The sequence below is a fragment of the Anas acuta genome, chromosome 2, assembly GCF_963932015.1.
Source record: "Anas acuta chromosome 2, bAnaAcu1.1, whole genome shotgun sequence".
Taxonomy (NCBI): Eukaryota; Metazoa; Chordata; class Aves; order Anseriformes; family Anatidae; genus Anas; species Anas acuta.
This window is the reverse complement of record NC_088980.1, coordinates 7,303,064-7,325,916: the sequence shown is the minus strand read 5'-3', so window position 1 is coordinate 7,325,916 and position 22,853 is coordinate 7,303,064. Positions and strand designations below refer to the sequence as shown.

General features: G+C 39.7%; 1 protein-coding gene across 12 annotated transcripts in view; it reads left to right on the top strand.

The window, feature by feature from the left end:
• Window positions 1-22,853, top strand: part of KMT2C (lysine methyltransferase 2C) — a 195,691-nt gene that overhangs the window by 125,489 nt on the left and 47,349 nt on the right. For 11 of the 12 annotated variants that reach the window (XM_068673400.1, XM_068673406.1, XM_068673402.1 and 8 more), the window contains 11 exons: window positions 739-840; window positions 1,024-1,128; window positions 2,257-2,438; window positions 3,184-3,348; window positions 3,951-4,060; window positions 10,776-10,841; window positions 12,310-12,522; window positions 16,574-16,702; window positions 18,504-18,623; window positions 20,095-20,225; window positions 21,810-21,996. In XM_068673400.1, coding sequence (XP_068529501.1) covers window positions 739-840; window positions 1,024-1,128; window positions 2,257-2,438; window positions 3,184-3,348; window positions 3,951-4,060; window positions 10,776-10,841; window positions 12,310-12,522; window positions 16,574-16,702; window positions 18,504-18,623; window positions 20,095-20,225; window positions 21,810-21,996 — 1,510 coding nt within the window. The remainder of the gene's footprint in view (window positions 1-738; window positions 841-1,023; window positions 1,129-2,256; window positions 2,439-3,183; window positions 3,349-3,950; window positions 4,061-10,775; window positions 10,842-12,309; window positions 12,523-16,573; window positions 16,703-18,503; window positions 18,624-20,094; window positions 20,226-21,809; window positions 21,997-22,853) is intronic. The other variant, XM_068673403.1, reaches the window with a different exon arrangement.

The window sequence follows — 22,853 nt, the reverse complement described above, 5'->3', positions numbered from 1 at the left end:
CTTCTTTGAGAGTAATGATGCCCTTAATCAAGAGATTGATAGGCTATAGTGAGGACTTACAGACTGAGAACAAAACAACAGATTCAAGTTCTCTGTTCAGTGCAAATTTTTATGGGCAAATCCATATAAGCCTAATAAAGACCTTGTGGAGTGCATCCTGACTCTTGCAACTTCTGAACTCTTGGTCATTTCTCTAACACAGCTGGAACCTTAGCTAAACCACATTTTAGGCAATACAGGACAAGTTACATTTCTGTGAATGCTTTCTGAGTTCATACTCAAAGCATGTCACTGCAATTAACTTTTCAGTAAGAAGAACTTCAGTGTTTAAAGACAGGAAAAAGGGCAGGCTTGGTCACAATACGACAAATTCTGCTTAGTGATTTTTTTCTTAGACTGCCTCTTTCCTTCAATTTCCATTTTAAAGTAAATGGGGTAACAAGTAAAGGTGAACAAAAGAGAGGAAGAGAACGTGTCTGTAAAACTGAGGGTGGTGATACTTGTATTCGTGTGGAAAGCATTGTTAATTAGTACAACAATTTCTCATTAAGATAGCTTTGTGTGGAAGTTTGTACCATGTAAAGAAACAAATGCACAGACTTCTGGTGTATCCTCTTAAGCTCACATTCTCCAGTAGTATTAAAAAACTAACATATTTAAAGGATAGATTTCGTCTTCTTTCATGGCTTAGAAAATATGATGCGTTTGCTAACTATGTTGTGTTTTTTTTTGGTATAGGTCACAACTATGGATATCTCATCTAACAAAGATGAGGAAGAAAACTCAATGCATAATACAGTTGTCCTCTTCTCTAGCAGCGACAAGTTCACTCTCCATCAGGTTAGGCTAATAGTTACTCAGGTTTTCATTTTGTTTGTTTCCTTGCTTTTAATTTAAAAACGTAAATGAATGTCATTGCTAAGAGTTGCATCCTAGAGCAAGCTAGCTGGATTTTACAGTTACATGTTTTCAGAATTTACTGTCTGGCATGTGTTAAAAATCTGCATGTTTCTGTAATTTCAGGATATGTGCGTAGTTTGTGGGAGTTTTGGCCAAGGTGCTGAGGGCAGGTTGCTCGCCTGCTCTCAATGCGGTCAGTGTTACCATCCATACTGTGTCAGTATTAAGGTGAGTGCTTTGTACATAAGAGATGGCTTGATTACACTGCTTTCATATTGTGCCTTAATAGCACTATGCTGCCTTTGGTTTTGTGGTAATTAGGGGAGTCATTAACTTGTTAGATATTCTTCAGCTAATGTGACCATTATTTGTACGCGACTTGTGAAAGACTTTAATTAAATGTCATTTTATAGTATGCATCGCCTCAAGAGAAATTAACCTTTCTGTAATTTCACAACCATAAATAGCACTGATTATCCAGCAGTTGGTTAAAATAACAGTTGGAGATATAAGCTTAAAACCTAAATACAAGCAAAATTAAAAACAAAAAATTATAATGCATCTTCATTTACTACAGGCATAAGGTTTAGTCGATTCAGTTTGTCTGTTGGCTGTCAGAATTGACAGCAGTTGGAGTGGATAATTAATATATTTTACTTTCATTGATCTAGGAGAATTTGTGAAAATTAAATACGAATGATATGAGTTGATTTAGGAAAGGCATAATAAGCTGCTTACTGCAATATGTAAACTAAACACTATTATATAAGTGCATCTGTGTAGAAGTGATTTCTTGAAACATTTCAGAGTATTTTAAACGTTTTATTTTAAATTCACTTTACAAAACATCATATGCATTCTTCGTACAACTATACTTTGGTTTGCATTTATATACCACTCATGTTATTTAATAAACAATAAATTATTAGCTTTGGATGATTGAAACCCTAGCACTGGCTATCACAAATAATTTAGGAAAGATACAGGATTCTTGGTGATGTGAATACTGGCTTTACTACATACCTGAAAAAAACAGCAGTATGTTCTCTTTCTTCCTTGTGGGACCCAGCCACTCCTATAAGGAATAAACTATCCTACATGTAGACCATTATCAGTATGTATTCTCTGACATACTAGTTTACCTGAAATTGTATTCCAGAACAGTATCAGCACCAACATAGAGTTCTGTCTCTTTGATCCATTCCCATTTAGTGAATTTTCACCAAGTTTAATTGATAAATGGCTACTTGTGATGTAGAGAAGAGCATTTCGTGCTGCACTAGACAGGCCTTCATTTTTACAGTGACCACACTTCAGAGAGCAATGTTCAAATAATTTTCACCTTGGCATTTGCAGATTACTAAAGTGGTGCTTAGTAAAGGCTGGAGGTGTTTGGAGTGTACGGTGTGTGAAGCCTGTGGGAAAGCTACAGATCCAGGAAGGCTGCTGCTCTGTGATGACTGCGACATCAGCTACCACACTTACTGCTTAGATCCGCCCCTGCAGACCGTTCCAAAAGGAGGCTGGAAGTGCAAATGGTGTGTTTGGCTTGGGTGTCGGGAATACTGGCCTTTTTTGTTCTTTTTTCTTACTTGTATGTCAATTTCACTGTAATAAAGTTTTAGTTTTATTGAAGTTAGGTTTTAAACAAAGCAAACAAAATACTTTAGAATTGTTTCATTCAGTTTGCGGTTTAATATGGAAACAGTCACCTCCTCTTAATACAGTTTCTTAGTGCCAAAACTCAGGTAAGTAGAGGTGGACAATATTTTTCTTTTGAAACTTTGAGACAAAAAATCCTAATCTATGTTCATTGAAACAGTTGGAAAAATTAATGGGCACTTCACCGAATTGCTCTCAAGATAAAAACCCTTTGAAAACCATTCGTGTTACTTGGGTGAAGTACAAACAAAATAGACCTCTCGCATGGCCAAGTCTTTTTATCTCAAAGTGAATGCCAACTGAAAGCAGGAACTCTTTTGACCTGTTAAGCTGTTAAAAACACCCTTCCACCTGTTCTGCAGATTGAAATGACTTCTTATATAGGAACTGCTTTAAAAAGTATCAAAAGTACTGGTAATGTTCAAAATCTAAATAATAAATTTTCAACCAAGTAAAATATTTTGACCTGAAATAAGATGTTATTGTGTCGTTCCCTCCTCCCCATTGCTTAGTGATGTAAAACTTAAATTATTCATGCAGCTCTGAGTTAGGAGGGTTTTAAAGCCACAAAACGATTGTGTTTAGGACTAAAAGTAATAGATCATTTTGTCTGTTCTGCAGGTGTGTTTGGTGCAGACACTGTGGAGCAACTTCGCCGGGTTTAAGATGCGAATGGCAAAATAATTACACGCAGTGTGCTCCCTGTGCAAGTTTGTCTACCTGCCCCATCTGCTATCGCACTTACAGGGATGAAGAGCTTATAATTCAGTGTAGACAATGTGATCGGTAAGGATTTCTACTGTTTGACATTTTTTCTCCTGGTTAAGGCTTATTTTAATTTTTTTCTCATAATGTAAAAGCATAAAGATGAAGGGAATGGTCTTGTGGTAAAGAACACTGGAATGCATCTCAGAAGTCTCATATTGGTTCGTAACTAGTTGTACCACAGACTTAATAACTGTATGACTCTGGGCAACTTAATTATTTTGTGCCTCATTTTCCACCTCTGTAAAAAGAAAATAAAATTACCTCACACAACTGTCGTTGTGAGACTACATCTAGATTACCTTGTGTCAACTGAGTAGTTAAGATGACTGCAAATACAGGGAGAAATTATAATACTAAGACATATTTGCTTCAGGGACATTATTTTACAGTTTTCCTTCCTATGAAGGGAAATAGGTAATGTGATACTGTATATCCAGTATTTTAACACACACCACCATAGAGGATTGCTCTATATGGAGAACCTGATTCCTTGTTTCTCCCTAAAAGAATTTAACTTAACAAGTATTTCACATTTACTTGGACCATATACTGATACTTGGGTCTCCTAAAACACCACATATTTCCTTTAAATTGTATTTTTTCCCCCACTTAATTTCTAGATGGATGCATGCAATCTGTCAGAACTTAAACACAGAGGAGGAAGTGGAAAACATAGCTGATATGGGTTTTGACTGTACCATTTGTAGGCCATACATACCACCAACAAACGGTAAGAAGACAACTGAAACCAATGGCAGGACTGCACACTGCAATAAATAGGTTTGGGAATGGGTTATGGTTCTTGTCTGTGGTGTAGAGTTGGCTTGTTGTAGAAGCAAGATTTTTTGTTTTTGTTTTAAAGGCCTTCTGGAAGTGTCCTCAGCTCTTTCTCACCCCCTAGTGATTGGTTGTCAGGACATCCCTGCAGCAAAAGACAACCTAGCGGGGGGAATTCTAGACAGATTTATTGAAGATAATTTGGGTAAATTTGGGTGTTTGATGTTGAAAGGGTAAAACACATCTCGCTTTGTTGAGCGGAATAAAGAAAGCCCAGTTCTCTAAACATCTGAATTGTGGAAGAATATTAAAATCAATTACAAGCAAAAAATGTTCTGTATATCAGGACTTTGAGGCCCTCTGTAGCAGCGGTAACAACACAACAACAGTCCGTACAAGCATCTTTCCCCTCCTTTCCCATGTTTTGTTAACACCACTCTATAAGCTCTCCCAGTATTTAAGACCAGTTCCTTCCCTAGCTCTGGTCTTCGAAAAAAATCTCCATATGTTCATGCTTGGGAGTCTCCTTTTTTTTTTATGTATGTTAGTTAAAATGCATATTCTTTCTAATGAGTTTTGTTCTTCTCTGCACATGTTGTCAGTGAATATACCAACTTCTTTTTTAGTCAGTAGTATGCAATTCCACAGCATTGGTACTTCAGAAGCTGAGGTTTACTGCAGTTTTTCTCTTTGAGCACAGCTACACCATCTGGTTCTGTGGGATGGTAGTGGTTAATTTTATAGTGAGTGGCCTGTCAGCAATTAGATTGGCCTATTAGATGATTTATGGTCTTGCTGCAAGAATAGTATCCTGGGTCTGTTTTCTCTGCATGTCAGCTCACAGGAGTTTCTGCTTCAGTCTGCTGCTTCAACAGAGCACTGACACCTCTACATATATTTTTTTTAGAATAATAGTATGTTAAAATGTTCACATTAACCCTTTATTGGGGTATCATCAGAGTGTGAGAATGTGGAGGAGGAAGGAACAAGGACTAAGCAAATGTTTCAAAAAATACACACCAGGAGGATTTCAGGAAGATTGGCTTTCCTGATCAAGAGTTGGCTGTACTGTGAGGCTTGTGTTTGAGAGGTCTGCCAAGAAAAGTTCAATGGAGCATCTGATGTCCCTTTATGCCTCATGTCCTCATAACACTGTGACAGTAATTGTAACTTACTTGTGTAGCCTTGGAAGTTTGTGTACTTGCTTGTATAAATTGATCAACTATATACACATGGTAGTGGGACACTTCTAAGTATCCCACTTCTGTCATTGTTACAAGTGAGAATGACTTATGCTTGTGTATTTCTACAAGTCACTTCATCTTTGTAATCTGCTTTTGCAAATTCAAAGCAAAAAAGGGATTGTAAGTGGGAAAAACAAGGAACTCGTAGATACAACACAGGTTTTTGTTTCTTTTGGAAATAAGCTTTGGGCACTTAAAACACAAAGGTCTGGGTAAGAAATACTGCCCCTTCCTATCTCTTATGAGCTGGCAGAGCTGCCTTTTAGAAGACAATAAAGACCCCAGTATATGAGATGGAATAACTTTAGAAAGTGGTGTAAGAGATGTTTCACCTCCAGTCATAAACTGGCCCCCGAGTTAGTCCTTTTTGCACACCAGTGTGGAGTTGTGTTGTATAAGTTTGTCTTCTGAGAATAGGAGCCAGTCCCGCAACATCTGTTAGAAAGTTGCCCACCCTTCTTTGCAGGTTTTTTTCCCACTTTTATGAGACACATTTCTCTGATTATTCTTTTTGGTTTTGAGACACATTTCTCTGATTATTCTTTTTGGTTTTGACTCAGCATTTCTATGAAGTCTTTAACATGTGTACATTTGCACAACTGCATGTCTGAATGTCATTTGGTGCATGTTCGTGGAAATACTTGCATGTTCTTTTATATGAAATGTTCCAGTGTTTTGTTAATTTGTATACAACTCTTTTGAAAATTCTAATTTTTTTGTTTCTAGGTGAGAGCAGTAAGCATTTGTTGACCTTAGAGAAACAAATATTAGTATAAATAGTATAAATACACCTAGTATGTAGTATAATATAGTATAAATACTTTGTATACTATAAAGTGGTTTTCTTATTGGAATGGCTCCTTCTCTTTCCATCTGAAGTACCACAGAGGATATTGATGTGTTGCAAACATCATTACAAGTTTAACTACTTTATCTGCAGAATAAGCAAGGGCCCCTCAACCTCATAACTTGCCAGTACATTATGGATGAAGTAGGTGTCCTATTGGTAGAAAGTAAATACCTTCTAAAATATAAGCATTGAGAAAGAGTTTCCATTTTTCTCTCTTCAGAAAACAGGAACTTGAAGAGCTCTTCCCTGTCTAATCTTAAGAACATCAGCTGCATATCTGATAATCTTAAAATCATCTTCTTTGTGAAACAGAAATAAAACACAATTTATTTATTTTTCGTCTTTAACTTACATTAATATCCATAGCCAGCACGTGGTAAAACTTGTTTCAGAGCAGTATGCCATAAACCTCCATTTCTAGACTGCTGTGAAATACTCATCTCTAATCAGTGTTTCTTCACGTTGCTTTTAATGTGGTCTTAAGTTACAGGATAGGATCATAGAATCATCTAGGTTAGAAAAGGCCTTCAAGATCATCAGGTCCAGCCATCAAGCCGACCTGCTGAGTTCCATCGCTAGACCACGTGTCTGAGTGCTGTGTCCACACATCTCTTCAGTACCTCCAGGGATGGGGACTCCACCACGTCCCTTGGTGGCCCATTCCAATGCTTGATGATCTTCTCCAAGAATAAATTCTTCCTAATGTCCAATCTAAACCTACCCTGGCACAACTTGAGACTGTTTCTTCATGTCTTATCACTCGTCACCTGAAAAAAAAGACCGACACCTTCCTTGCTGCAGCTTCCACTCAAGTAGTTGCAGAGAGTGATGAGGTCTCCCCTCAGCCTCCTTTTCTCCAGACTAAACAACCCCAGTTCCCTCAGCTGTTTTCTAATTGTTTTCTAATCAATTCTAATTGTTTTCTAATCCCTTCACATGCTCAAGCAACTCGATATCCTTTTGTAGTGAAAAGCCCAAATCTGAACTCAGTTCAGGTGCAGTCTCACCAGTGCTGCATACAGTGGGACAATCCCTTCCCCAGTCCTGCTGGCCCACTATTTCTGGTGCAGGCCAGGATGCTGTTGGCCTTCTTGGCCACCTGGGTACATGCTGGCTCATGTTCAGCCAGCTGTTGACCAACACCCGCAGGTCCTTTTCTGCTGGGCACCTTTCCATGCACTCTTGCCCAAGCCCATACTGCTGCATCAGGTTGTTTAGGACCCAAGTGCAGCACCCAAAACTTACCTTTGTTGAATCGTGATCGGGCTCAAGACTGAACTCCATTCACTAAGGCTCCATAACCTTTCCTGGTGATGACAAACGTGCAGTTCCCTGGATTTTCCTTCCTGCCCTTCCTGTAAGTTGGAGTCATGTTCTCTAACTTCCACTCAGCTGGGATCTCCCTGCTCAGCCAGGACTGCTGGTAAATTACTGAAAGTGGCTTGGCGAGCACTTGGGCCAGCACCTCCAGTACCCTTGGAGGTAAATATGTCCTCCAGCATGTAGCAGAATTGGTTTTCTGTTGTAGAAAAGGTTTTCTAATTTAGTTTGAATGTTGTCGTGACTGAGTACTGGCAACTGCTGTAGGTAGCAGCAACTTTTGCCTCTGTGCTGTAACTCTTGCACATTCAGGAGAGAGATGTGCATCGCACCCACAGCCATAGATTCTCCAGACAAGCAAATCTCAACCATCTCCCCATAATTTCTGCCTTCTGCCATTTGCCTTTGTGCATCATCACTTAGCTCGTCTGTGTATGCCCAAACTGTAACTTGCATCCTTTCCTTGCTTAATCCCCCACTCTCTCCATCCACAAATTCCAGCTTCCTCCTCGGTGCTGGCTTTTGTTTGTTTGTTTTTCTCTGCAGGAGGGAAAGGGAGCAGCTCTGTCTGCTTTTCTTCAGTGGGAACAGCTGAAGAGACAGGAGCTGCAAACACATGTAACAGCTAGTTACAGCCGGTCTGGTGGTAGTTTTTGGTAGCTGCTGGTGTGTGAGTATTCTTCCTGTGGCTCAGATAAGCCTGCCCACAGCAGCAGTGAGGGCTTCGTGTCACTTACTAATTTGGAGATGCTGAGTACTGTCGATGATCCACATCTTAGGGCTGGGATCCTCTGTTGCACAGTCTTCGTGAAACTGAATTAAGATCATCTTCATTCTAAAACTTACTGTGTGTACTTCACAGATACACAAAGTAATTAGAAGCTAAAATTTTAACTTCTGAGTTTTTAATTGTCGTGTTTATTATTTCAGCTGTTACATTCCTTCAAGTGCCAGTATTTGCAAAAAAAAATCCCTGCAGTTATGCACGCTTACAGGCAAGCAGGCAAGCTGACAGTACTGCGGTGTTGTCTTTCTATCAGACATTTTGCACTGTCCCTTAGCCAATTCTGTTTCTTCCTAGAGCTGTTAATTTCTATTACAGCTTTCTGAATCGCAGCCACCTTTCTTTTTGAAACTGTGATCTTTCTCATCATACTGTATTCCGTGCTACACTTTTTTTTAACTGAAGCCACAAAACACTGCACATCATTCGGCATGTTTAAATCCTTTTGAAAATAAGCATATCATTTTGGTTGAACTTAGCTAAGTGCCTCAGAGAGCCCTGTCCCTTCTTTGTTCTGTTTTTTACCGATTATTTTTCCCCTTTATAGTTTTCTCCGGCTTGGAATTCTGTTTCTCCGTTATCTGTTTTATTGATTTAATCTTTAACCCGCACTCTAATTAGCTCCTTTTCTGGAAATCAGTTCAATACCATCTTCAAACGTTGTGCAACTTCTGTGAGTTGGTCTCTGAAGGCCTTGCGTTTGCTGCTATCAGCTTATTTGTTTGCCTGTTTCAAGTCTGTTCAGTCTCCAAAGCTCAAAGTGTTCTCAGTCTGATGTGGAGTCCTTGTTGTATGACTTTAGAGTAAGGGCATCAAATCCCCATTCACAGCTCTCTGAATTTTCTGTTTACCTTAGATTCCAGCCCAGTAGTTGTTAGCTCTGACTTAGATACCTTGTAAATTATAACCAACGAAGGAATCAGATGAGGTCTCATTCCCCGTGGAGTATTTCTTCAAGTCTGCTGTTGTTCTGTTGTTTCAGTTCAGGGCCTTTGAGCATCTTCCATCCTGCAGCTTATCCCATATTTTTTTGTTTTCCTCCAGCCCAGTGTCTCCTTCAAAATTTCATTTTCATTTTTTTTCTTCCTTGTTTTCTCCATCCATGTGTGTGTATCCATTTTTCAGTAGTGCTGATCGGCTCCTTACACGTACCAATCGCACAGAATGTTTGTTTTCTCTAGGTTATGTCATATACTTCAGTTAGACCTTAAAAACTTTCAGAGGACTATAATTTCTGAAGACAAGACTTTCACTTTCCTTATTTTTTATGTATGCTTAGAAAGCTTTCTCTAGATTTCAGATCTTCTAGCTAATACACCCTTGTTTTGCATTTAGCACAGCATAAGTGTTATGTGGAAGCTCTTGGTCTTTTCCTAGTCTTGCCTCTGTGGGTGAGGTTGGAGCACATGCAGTTGGGCTGAGAAACAAGAGCCTTCCACACGTGCTGTGCCTCAGTGGTCTGGGCTTGTGTAGTAGATGCAAATTAAAAACACCGGATGTTTGTCAGAGTCTTAGACTGAGCCTGGCTAAGGTTTCTAGGAAAAAAAAAAAAAAAAAGAATGAGCCTTGACTGTGTGGTAATGCTAACCATGCCAAACTAACAGTTTTTTTGGTTTTAGTTCTCAGCGTTTGTGAGACACCGACTAAACAGCTAATTTTTCTTGTACCTTCTGTCTATATAATCTCTACAAAGTCACTACTAATATAAACAATCAGTCTACATGCCACAGGTTAGTGAAACAGGATTACTGTGATTAAGGCAGAAGAACATTTCTACCTGCAGCAGTAGCGTGCTAGCACTGGAAGACATTTTGATCATCATTTGTTCACTCAAACTACTGCGGTGCTTCCCTGAAGCACACAAGGCAATTTTCAAACCGAGTTTCTGCTGTTCCATTTGTCAATATCCTTACCTGGAATAAGGATTACCCTTTCTAACATCAACAAGTTACATCTGAGCTGTTCTCAGATTTGCTGTTGGCCTTCCTTTCTGTCTCATTTCTGTTCTATCAGACCTCTGACAGCACAGGCACAGCTGGAACCTTGTGTGTGAAGCTGGCGGGAGATCCACTCCTGAGACAGTCCCTGGTTCAGAGTCCTCCTGTTACTTACACTTAGCTTAGCAAAGCCTGGACATGATGACTAGTGGAGAGGTTTCCTTAAAATCCAGTAGATCCAGTGCATGCCTGTGGAGCAGTAGAAGGAGATCATTTACCATCAAGTTCAGAGCATTTCCAGTGCCATTCTTGGCTCTAGGGAATTGGAGAACTTCAGCTGATACCAGGCTTGTTTTGTAGTCACATCTCTGTGACGCGGAAAAGCACTTTATTTTAAAGGTGCTAGTAGGTGTTGCCAACAGTATTAATTAGGGAGTTTAACAGAACTGTTTGAAGGAAAATTACTTGGTAGTTTCAGTTTAAATCAAGTCACCATTTTTAAAAGTTGAAATTATTCTCCTTATATTTTTCAGTGCCTTCTTTGGACTGTTGTGATTCATCAGTTGGAGCTCAGATTATTTCAAAATCAAAAGAACTAGGTAAAGAATGTAAATGCTTAATCGTTGATCATTTAGCATATTTTAAGGGTATACTTTTACATGAGGCAAAACTTCCTTTTTGTTTTTATAACACACAACATTAACCATCCTTCGTTATCACAGCATGCTTTTCATTTTTTTTCTTTCTCTTCTTTTTTGCCTGCCATACCTGCACTATTATAATAATAATAATAATAAGCTTAAATTATGCTTTGATTCTGCAGACTTAGTTGCTTGCCTTAATATTAGCAGTGATAAATAACCATGTGGCTGAGTCAAACACATACACAAATGTTTACAGGCTCAAACTGTAGGAGGACATAACTTCTCTGAATTTGTGTATTTTGTGCAAGGAATTGACAATCATGACAAGCCTACACCCAGGTCATTTGTTGTAATGATAGTCTCTAAGATCTTTCCTCATGTTAGGATAGCTTCCGTCACATCAGAATTTTGTTCTGCTTTATACTGCACAGTTGTTCTGAGAGAAGATTTTGCCCTCCAAGCTTCAGTACGAAAAAATAGATGAAATTTTTAAAATGAACACTCTTCTAATTCAGTACAAGAGAACAATCGTCTCTGAAGAGCTACATTCAGAACCAGCTGTGTTTTGGGATGTGACATGTTACATCAGAAAATATTTTTGGTTAAAGAGAACAAATGTTACGATGTTCATATGTTTTCAGAAACCGTGTTATCCAGTCATTATTTAATTGGCCTCAAAGAGCAGAAGCAGCATTGCAGCCTCTTCGCTATTTGCCAATTCCCTGAAAGTTCCCCAGCTTCCACTTGCAGGTGGCACTGCAGATGACGGAGACAGTCATCAGGCAGTGCCTTTCTGCGTTGTCAATTAAGAACTGGGGGGAAGAGTTGATCACTAGACTCAGTTGGCATGTAACAGCTGGAGGGCGTAGCAGTCTTGCAGGTCTTGGGAAGCTTGGGTCCTACCCACAGTTTATGAATTGATATTGAGCAGCTCACTCGATACAACTTGGTTTTTGTCTGCCTATAAACCAGGGCTAATAACTCGCCTGATGGACCAAGAGTTCTGGGAGGCTAAAGCTCAGTAGTAACATGAAACTGCAATGCTGAGGGCTTTGGCTAATGAGCAACAGGGACCCAAGCTAAGACTTGCATGGGTTTTTTGAGTGTTAGGGATACAGAAATACCCTGCAAGGCACCAGTTTCCATAATCAAATAGATCTGTCTAACAAATTTTGGATGTAAGTTGTTTTGTAGCAACGTAATGGATTGTTACTGGATTTGACATCAGGCTCTAAATCATAAAGCTCTAACTGTAACGTGTAAGACAATATCAGATCTCTGTTTTATTTATACTGATTTCCTCGCTCATGAATCAGTTCCATACGTGTGAATTATTAACTCTTAAAAGTGCTATTCCTGAAGATCTAAGACTTGAAAATTAAAGAGTTTTATATTGCTGTTATGATTCATTTAACTTTTATAGACCCACCGAAGACATACACGCAGGATGGAGTCTGCTTGACAGAATCCGGCATGTCTCAGTTACAGAGCCTCACTGTCACAGTACCTAGAAGAAAACGGACGAAACCAAAGCTTAAACTGAAGATTATAAATCAGAACAGTGTGGCTGTGCTTCAGACACCCCCGGATGCCCAGTCAGAACACTCAAGAGATGGCGAGATGGATGACAGTAGAGGTAGCGACCTACTTTTGGCATGTCTTGTATCTTGAGTGTTACACTCCATGTTTACATTGTGTACATCGAGAGGAACATTTGGTATACTGACATTTGTGTGTCCTGTACAGAGTGCACTGTGGGAACTGCTTGGACAATAGAGTCACGGCTCATTGTTGCCCATTTCAGGGATTTTTTTATCACTGTTCTGTTTGTGTCATCCATACCATGTGAAGCACTTTGCTAAGGCTCACAACACTGGAAATACGAATTGCCTTTTTATCTATCCCTTAGATTATTTGGGGAAATGCTCTGCACCCAGTGGGTGCAAGTGTATTTTGAGGAATCAACAATGCAAGCACCATTTAGAAGTGGTAATGTTGGCTCAGCAAAGCGGTGTCTAGATTACTGTAGAGCTTGTATTTGAAATCAAGGAGGAAGAGGAATAAAAAAAGTTCGCTTAGAGTATTCCATTTTCTCTGAAAGAAATGAGGTGGGCTGAGCTGAGAGTCTGAGGGGAAAAATATTTCCTTGTATGTGCACAGATGAACTGAACTTTTTGTCTGTCCTTGTTTCTGAAGTAGACCTAAAGACAGAATGTAGGTTTGGAAGTGAATTCTGGGGTGTTGCTGTAGTTCAAGTCAATCACACTGTGTGCAGAGCCCTGCCAAATGGTGTGTCCAGGATAGGGAACCCAGAATTTAGTGTAGAGGAAAGAGGAGTGTTAGTACAGCATCTGAGGTTGGCGAGTGATGAAGGGGTCTGGGCTAACATGTGCCTACCAACCACCTCACACTGTAGAGCGATGAGATTTCAGTAAATTGTAGAAGCTCCTGAGAGAGCTCCTTCCACCATGTGTCTGGACATGGAGCAATGATGCGTGTGTCCTAGGGGCCAGCAGTCCTCAGTCCCATCTGAGGGCTCAGTGAGCTCAGTGAGCACAACAGCCAGACCACAAGAGACTGAAGGTGAAAGATAAGGCAGCGAAAAGAAGCACATAGGTAGGAGCAGCCAGCTTCTTTGTACCTAAAATCCCCACTCTCAGGCACTGGCGTGGTGCAGCACCGCCCTCCTGCCCTCTTTGCCATGGCCTGGCTGTACATCTTGATAAAAATGTTGGTAGGAGAGGTGTTAATCCGTGGCCTGAGGAGAGGCTTAGTGAAACGGCAGGTGTGAAAGTCATTACATTAGTCATGCAGGTGTCTGTTACAAGTGGAACACAGGCACCCCACCTCACCACAATCTAAAGTGCGCTCTGTTGATGCAACATTGCCTTGTTGTTAATCAGATTAAATGTCAGGAGAAGCTTTTTTTAGATACAGAGAGTGTACTTGAGATAACTGGGTAGTTTACCCATCAGCACAGTTTCCATGTTAACTTGTTGATATAAGAATTGTTGCTGTTGTTTGATTAGCGTGTTCTTAACCCTCTGCTGTTGACTAGAAGTGTATTTTTTTATAATAGGTTCTCTGTATTTGTTTATAACCTTTAAAACAGTTAAGTAGTTTGTTTTCTTTTGTTTTCTTTGGAATTCGCAGGGTTTGGTAGACTACTCCAGCATTACGCTGACTCTTAAATTTCATCTTATGCCTTCATATAGTCCACCGAGTGGGTTGTTGAAAGCAAAAATGCTTTCAGTTTTGGTTCGAAGGCATCAAGATAGAGCATTAACCACTTCCCCTGCTCTTTTTCAGTGGTTAATCATCTTTACTTTTACAGTTGTGTGCATGTATTCTATATAATGTAGTCTAACTTTGTTATCTACTTAGTGGCTTTTATAGGTATCCCTCTTCAGTTTTATAGCAAGATACATAAACGTAGTGTGAGAGTATGAATGGGAGAACCAAAGCTGCCACAGACTCTAATTTAGTTCTGATCATCTTTTATTTATTCATTTATTTATTTCTGGAACATACCAAAGAAAAACACATTTGCATGTTCCACAGATGTTTGTCTTATGCATCAAGAGTTAGAGCACGCTCACATGTGTGCCTCTAACTGCACAGCACACACGTGGTAAATGGTCTGGGTTTCCTGGAAGCTCCAGACAGAACTACGTGTGCTCTGTAGGGTGGATTGGTGCCAGTTCTTTGGATGGCTGAAGTTTTTGTGGGGGCATCAGGCTGAATATGGCTGTGGCACTGCTTTGATCGGTGCGACATGGTGTAGTAATGCCAGGTAAACACGAATGATGTGGATGGCACCAAGGGGAGTGGTGCAGTTGATGTGATAGAAGGAAGGGATGACAGCCAGGGGGGTCTGGCCAGGCTGGAGAAGTGGGCCCACGTGAACCACGTGAAGTTCAACAAGGCCAAGTGCAAGGTGCTGCACCTAGGTCAGGGCAATCCCAGACATGAGCACAGACTGGGAGGTGGATGGATGGATGGAGAACAGCCCTGTGGAGAAGGGCTTGGTACTGGTGGATGAAAAATGGGACGTGAGCTGACAGAGTGCACTTGCAGCTCAGAAAGGCAATCGTATCTTTGGCTGCATCAAAACAAATGTGGCCAGCAGGCTGAGGGAGGGCATTCTCCCTCTTCATCATATCTTGTGAGACCCCACTTGGAGTGCTGCATCCAGGTCTGGGGCCCCCAACATAAGAAGGACAGGGACCTGGTGGAGCAACTCCAAAGGAGGGCCACAAAGATGATCAGAGGCTGGAGCAGCTTTTCTACAAAGACAGGCTGAGGGAGTTGGGGTTGTTCACCCTGGAGCAAGGAGATGTCCCCAGAAAGACCTTGCAGCGGCCTTTCAGGAGGTTAATAAGGAAGCTGGGGAAGGGAGACTTTGAAACAGAGTGTAGTGATGGGACAAAGGGGAATGGCTTTAAACTAAAAGAGGGTAGGGTTAGATTAGATACATGGAAGAAACTCTTTCCTATGAGGGTGGTGAGGCCTGGCCCAGGCTGCGCAGAGGAGCTGTGGCTGCCCCATCCCTGGCAGTGCCCAAGGCCAGGCTGGATGGGGCTGGGGGCAGCCTGGGCTGCTGGGAGGGGGCCCTGCCCATGGCAGGGTTTGGAATGAGATAATCTATAAGGTCCCTTCCAACCCAAACCATTCTGTGAAAAGTCAGGTCAGTGACCAAGCCCTGAAAAGAGCCAGAGTTGTTGTAGTTGAACTGCAGCTGAAGTGCTTTGAAAGTTCAGTTCTGTCTGCGGTAGAACCAAACAGGCTACAGGGCATGTTTCATAAACAGTATTTCTCCTCCTAACAAAAGTACAAGGCAGAGAGAGAATCTGAATTCTGGTCTCTTTCCAGGGACTAGAGTATGTTTAGTCTAGATGTTTCAAAAGCTTTACAGTAAAATGAAGATGTAAGGTCATTATTGTATTGACTCTTTGGGGCTATCAGGAACAGAATTAACTCGGTCTCTCTTCAACACCGAAGACTTCTTAATGCCATTGTACTTTACATCTGGTTTCTACCCCATGTTCCCACAGAATATAAACTCAGAATTGTGGTCTTCATCTTCAAGGCTGACTAATTCCTTGGGCTGAATTTTCTGCTATATAAATCAAACTCCTCTGAATAAACAAATCTGCTTTCAGTCAGTCACACAGCTTCAAGTCAAGAACCCTCCAAACTAAGAGTCATTACATATTACCTTCCAAGTGTAGGCTGCATTTTTTCAGTCTGTCTTCTCAACAAAAACAAACTCTTCCCAAGCAGAATTTAGGGGAAGGTAAACAGAGCATATCTTGCATGGTAGATGGTATTCATATTCCTCTATGTATTGTTAGAAATTGCTCAGGGACTTAGGACATGCTGCACAGGATTCTGAAAGGATTTTCTATGGGGAAAACAATGTCAGGATCCACATATAGCAACGATAGTGTTTATACTCTGGTTTTGTGTAGCCATAACCTCACAGGAAATCAGCCTACATACGGGATCATTGGGTACAGTTAGGGTGGGTTTCTCAAAAGTGTCTAAAGGGCGTAGCTTTCTATCACCTGCCTGAAAAATCTGTTATTTTCAATCCATTTCGAAGAAATCATTCAGCTGTAGACATCTTGAAAAAATGTCTGCCTTCTCTTTTCCAGTTGAACTTACCACTGCATTTTTGTCTGCAGAGGGTGATCTTATGGACTGTGATGGAAAATCGGATTCCAGCCCAGAACGGGAGGCTGCGGATGATGATACCAAAGTGGCAGAGGGAGCTGATGGGATTAAGAAAAGAAAGCGAAAACCATACAGACCTGGTAGGATGAATACGTTATATTATTGTGTCACTTGTTTTAAGGCTTTTTTCTGTATTACTAAAAATATATAGAAAAATAATAGAATTATGAATTGTTCTAAGCTATCTGTTGATTTTAGCATTGTTTCCTGTTATGGTTAAAATATTTTTTTAGTTCTCTTACCAACATACTTTTCCAAAGGTTGCTGCACAGCCATATGCTTGCAGTAAAGCATTGCCAATTACCAGTTTGTAGTTCTAATCTATACCTTCTTAATGATTTTTAACTTAATAGGAAAATGTATGCTATATACCTGATGGGAGTACAGTTTGTGTGTGTGTGCATGTATTTACATACATCTGGCAATATCTGAGCTTTAGAGAACTTTCTGCCAGTATTTTACTTAATTTCTGAGCTAGTTGATAGCAGTAATTTACTAAACATTTGCAGATGAATTTTAATGAATGCAGTTACGGGATGAATTATTTTATTTTACTTTATCAGTGGTGTCGATTCTTTATTATCCTGTCTGCAGAATAACTGGGTGTCCTGGATGCAGAAACACTTGAGCTGTCTCCAGGCAGAAGCAGCTAGATACCCGAGTGACTCAGGAGGAAGTGGCTCTGCTTTATTAGGGCTCATACTGAACCCCAGATAATAAACTCTGCTTAGATGAAGCAGAGTTTAGTCTGGCTTTTCAAAGAGCCCCTACATCACACCCCTCAGTATGCCTCAGTGTCTGTGTTACATGTTGGTTTTGTTTTTCCTTACGCAGCCTCCCACTGCTGTGGATAATAAGCCGATTGTAGTCTTTGCTGTTACAAATACTGTTTTTGCCAGTCACGCCCATCCTTCTCCTTGTAATGGGCCATATCCTCTGATTATGAAGATAGCAGGGGAGGAGAACAGAGAAAGGAAGCGGGAGCTACAACATGGTCCAATTTCTCTTGCTTCTCTACCAGTAGCTAAACAAATCTCTACCACCATTTTCCCTCCCCGTGTCATTTCCCAAAACGCTGAGGAAGAGCCCCAACCCAGCGCTCAGCAGGTCATACCCATGGGTCTTTTGCCTTCCACGATGAGAACGTGGTACAAACCCCCAGCACTTAACAGAGATTTCCTGTTTCTCTACAAGTAATACACTTCAATAAGCCATTTATTTCCACTGACGGGTCCTCAAGAGGAGAGAGCTTCATTTGCTCAGAGTGATTTTGGATCATGAGTTGTGCAGCCATCTGTTAGTTTTCTGCAGCCAACAATTTCCCTGAAAAATGAAACAAACCTGAGTCTGATGCATTTACATACCTATACACCAACTGTAAGGGACCAGGAACACTGCAGTCAATCTTTGGTGAAGGATTCTGGAGTTTCAGACTGTATAATGTTGGTTAATTATCTTTTTATTTTGTGATACATCCATCTTTAGTACCGTCGTTTGGAGTGGTGGGCTCTCCAGAGCAATTTGTAGTTTCTTATGACCCTTTAATGTTCTTTAATAGGTTTCATTTAGTAGATTGATTAATTTTAGCAATTCATCAGCTTGCCAAGGGAGGAAAAAAACAGCATCTGAAAGTTGCCAGGTTTGGTGATTTAATCTTCTTGTGGATGTATTGAGGTCCTAAAATTCTGATCCATTTTGATAATTACATACATACCCACTGAGGCATCAAAATTAAGAAATGAAAATTCATCAAGTATATCAGATTTCTTCTTAGACCTCTGCAGATACAGTTGTCTCATTTACCTGCAGGACAATCTTGGCTCTCATTCTTGCTGTGAAACACAGTTTTAATTGATGTACTGAATTTTTCTTTCTTGTTAGGTATTGGTGGATTTATGGTACGTCAAAGAAGTCGTACAGGGCAGGGGAAGACTAAAAGATCTCTCTCCAGGAAAGATTCTTCTGGATCTGTTTCTGAGCAGTTGCCTGGCAGAGATGAAGGTAAGGACAGAAACCTAGTGTGTTTTTTTGTTGTTCATGGTTAATGCATTAAAAAATAATACAAGTTACCAACTTGTATTACTAATAATTTTGTCCTTGCCTGTGTTTGTAGAACTGCTTTATGAAGTCAACAGATGTTTCTGTTACCAGTGCAACCCAGTATTGTATCTGGGTCCCCAGTTCAGAAAAAGTGCTTGCTTTCTCTTCAATATGTTAATGTTATAGCTATGTTTTTCTGCTTTGTAAATATTGTTGCAGTGTGGTATACCAGATTGTTTCAGATAGTATTGAAAAACTTTGCTTTAATGTTTTTCAATTTCTATGTAGGGATCTTCTCCTATAAGTTAAAGAAAAGTTAATTACCCATTCTATGTACCAGTTCAATGCATATTGTTAAAAGCAGTATTTTTAAGTATTCTTCAGTTAAACAGCTGAGTTACTCTACTTGCTCAGGCACAATTGCTTGTTAAGAAAAAAATAACTCAGAATATCTTTGTATGTTGTAAATCATCATAGCTTGCTGAGAGCCTGCTCCTCAGCTGCCAGTGCTCATCAGCCTTACAAAGTTGTTTGCTATTCTTGTCATGTCCCGCTCCCTTTTTCTGCAAAAGCTCACTCTTGAACAGCACAGAGGTCACGGGGTCGGTGAGCCTCAGCTTACTTGGTGCCCTCTGAATGTGGTACAAGAGATGACTGTAGTACAAAGCATGGCAAATTTTACTATGTAATGTAGTTTCTTAAATAACTTCCCAAGGCCATTAACTTAATGTAATTAGCTTTGGCAAGGGAGAAGTGAAGGACTTAAAAAGTTTAGCTCTTACCTCTACTGTTTTCACTGGTCTGTCAAAATAAAGTATTAAATGATTGATTAGCACACTGTGCTTTTGTGCTTGTTAGGAAAAAATGCCATGCAGCTTCGTGCATGATAGCTGAATAAATGTGTAATTTTTCTTGAAGGGCTTCTTTATAGATTTCTTTTTCTGGCCTGTTCATTATTTGTACAAGTCATTTTTCAGATTTTAAAAAATGGTTTGTGCCTTCACTTTGAGAAAAATTAGTTTATAAATTGAAGGGTGATTAATGTGTAGCTCAGCAGTGTTGATTCCAGAGACAGCACTTCAGTAGATTTCTCTTGCAAATATCTGGTTGAATGCCAGCTATAATTTCTCTCAAATGACCAAATTCCTAGGTAGGCTAGATAGAAAAGTTAAAGGTCTATCTAAAGCTAATGAAGTACGGCAAGATCATGATGTGGCTAGTATCGCAGATGGCATTTCTGCCTTCCTGGACCCAGGTGACCAGGTTCACAGCTGATAAAAAGCCACCTTCAGAGTGTATCTACAGTGATATTCAGAATAATAAACTCATGCACACAAATAGGTAGTAAGATGTGTTAGGCATGCTAGCCCTGTACCTTTTGAGCAAGACTCAGAGCATTTTATTTATTTGTGCCCGAATGTTACTCTTTCAGGTTGGACAGAACAGTTGCCAGACACTCCAGTTGAGGAGTCTACCCCAGCTTCTGAAAGTACTGAGAAAATAAAAAAGCGTTACAGGAAAAAGAAGAATAAACTTGAAGAAACCTTTCCTGTCTACTTGCAGGTAAAACTACTGGTATACTTTCTGAGTAAATACATTTTTAAAACCTCTCTTTCTGTTTGTTGATTCATTTAGACCATAAATATTTCTATTCCGATTCCCAATTTATCATTCAAATGTAATGCGTTTTCTGTAGGAAATGTTTGTAACTTTGTAGAGAAAGCTGCATATTATGTTAAATTTCTTCAGTGTATAGGCTTCTACTTGTTCTGAGAGAGAGGAAAAACAAATCCTTTGTTTTCTCTGTAAACTGACACATGACATTTTCAGCTTGTCATCTTGTGTACTACATTCAGTGGTGTAAGATGTCTTAGTTTGATTATTCCACTTCCTCTGAATACTACTTGTTCTTTACAGAAGATTATAGAACAGGATTTCATAGGGGGAAGTTTTTCCATAGATTCATCTTTTTATATGCGCTGCATCTTCCCACCACGATAATCCCTGCTCTTTTACTGACCATTACTAAAGTCATGTCCGCAGAGCTAAGAGAGGTAGCACTTGGTCTTCAGGAGTGTGGATAATAACCAAGATGGTAATGCTGATTGACCAGCTTACCTACCCTCACCTGGTTTATAAACCATCTGGTTTGTATCTTTCTCTCACTGAGAACATTATTTGTTGTGCTCTTCTTCTCAGCCACCTTTTTCATGAAAACCTTATTTTGTAGATCTTTACCAAACTTCATGGCATAAACTGTGTCAGGACTGAAAGCAAAATTGACAGAGGCAGAACAATCTGTCTAAAAATAATTTGTATTTCCTAAGTGGGGAAGTAAATTGGAAAGAAAATACTTAAGCAAAATTTCCTTTGTATTAATAAGAACAAATTGTTTTTCTTAATGCACATATTAGTCATGTAGAACAGAATAATTAATAGGAATAACTGATAATAAAAGTCAGTCTGTAGCTTTATTTCTAGATGCTATGTCCTAAATTGAGGTTTTAAAGACTACATGAAAACAGGAAAAGTTGTTAGGCAGTGAGTAAAACTTGATAGGCTCTTGGCAAATTACTCAAGTAGTCAGGTTTAGGTGAGTGGTGGCTGTGAATAGTATTTTAAACACCTTTAGGTAGTTTGTTACTGCAATTCTCCCTTAGGACAATTTTGTACTAACTGCAATGCAGCATTTAATCATTCTAGAACTTGGACCACGGTGAGCTTGAGTATTTTTCATCAACTTTTTCATGGCTTTAATCAAGTTGTTCAGTAGTTTTCCCCTTAAGCTCTCATTTTTTGTGCAAGAAGAAATACTGAATAGCTTCTTTGAGATTCATATGTTTTTTCAATAGCACTGTATTGGTACACTGTCTATGCTGTGTATACATAAGAAGACAGAAGTTTTTCTATATAATTTAAGATGTGAATTTAAGGGAGTTATGTAGCTACCTCAGGTAAGCTATGTATCAGCTGTATCCACACCTCATAGCCCGGAGAAGATGCTATACCTGGAAAGGTATGGGACTGAGACTGTAATTTTACTTTTCTAGTAATCATTGGGGTTTTCATTTTAAGTTTCCTGGGTGTGTAATCTTTTCAGTAGATAGACTGTTCTTCCTGTATTGAATCATTTTGTCCTCTTTGCAGGAAGCTTTCTTTGGGAAGGATCTACTAGATACCAGTAGACAAAACAAGATGAGCCTCGATAATTTGCCTGAAGAATCACTTCCACTCTCATGTAAAACAAATCTGACCACCAATTTCCTGGATCCTTCATCAGACCCACTTCGTAGCTCAACCTCCACTCCAGCTCAGGCAAAACTGGGACCTCAAGGTATACAAAGCTAAAGTTAGTGATAATCCCGTAGTTTGTTTTTGTTGTAAATGGGGCTCTTCCACACTTTCGGAGTGCAGACTGATGTATTTTCCAGCATTCTGTGCATCAAGTGCTCTTGTGAGGTTGAATTACATTTATAATCAGTGACATCTAGCTCCAGGGCTTTACTTGTCGCAGCAAGAGCAGTGGATGGCTTGGCAGTTGGAACTTTACACAAAATCTGAAACTCTTTGACTGTAAGATCCATGTCTGTAAAATTCATGAAAATGAATTCCATCTAAGAATGCTCATACAGATCCCTTATAGGAGAATACAAAAAACCCTCTGATTAAAAGGCATTTTAGTAGTGTTCTGAATGTTAGTTGGATGAGTATCATCCAATTTCTATCTTCTTTAATGTTTTAGATTATTTTAGGTTACCAATCTCCTCTCCTCCTCTTGGTTCACCATGCCCTTTCTGAACATGAGTGCCCTTTCAAGGTACAGTTTGTAGCCCCTAGGCAATCTTCTGGTTTTGCTTTCTATTGCAAAACTTTGCTGGAGATAATACTGGGAGTTTTGCAAGTAGCCAGAGGGTTATACATGCTGCTGAAAGGGCAGCTTCACACAAAGGAGCAATTAAAAACAAAAACCTTACTGTCTGCTCTGCTTTTTTTTTTCCTTTGTGTCTTGTATATGCTGTTAGCTGGAGGTGTCTTACTATTCTGAACTTTTAAAAAACTGTTTCTGTATCTTGTTTATATTGGTTAATTTGTGACTTGTGTTTCAGCTCATCTTCACTGTCTTTCTCCATCTAAAAATGTTGACACACACTAGTACAGTTTCCAATGCCCAGAGAGTCTTTTGCAGAAAGA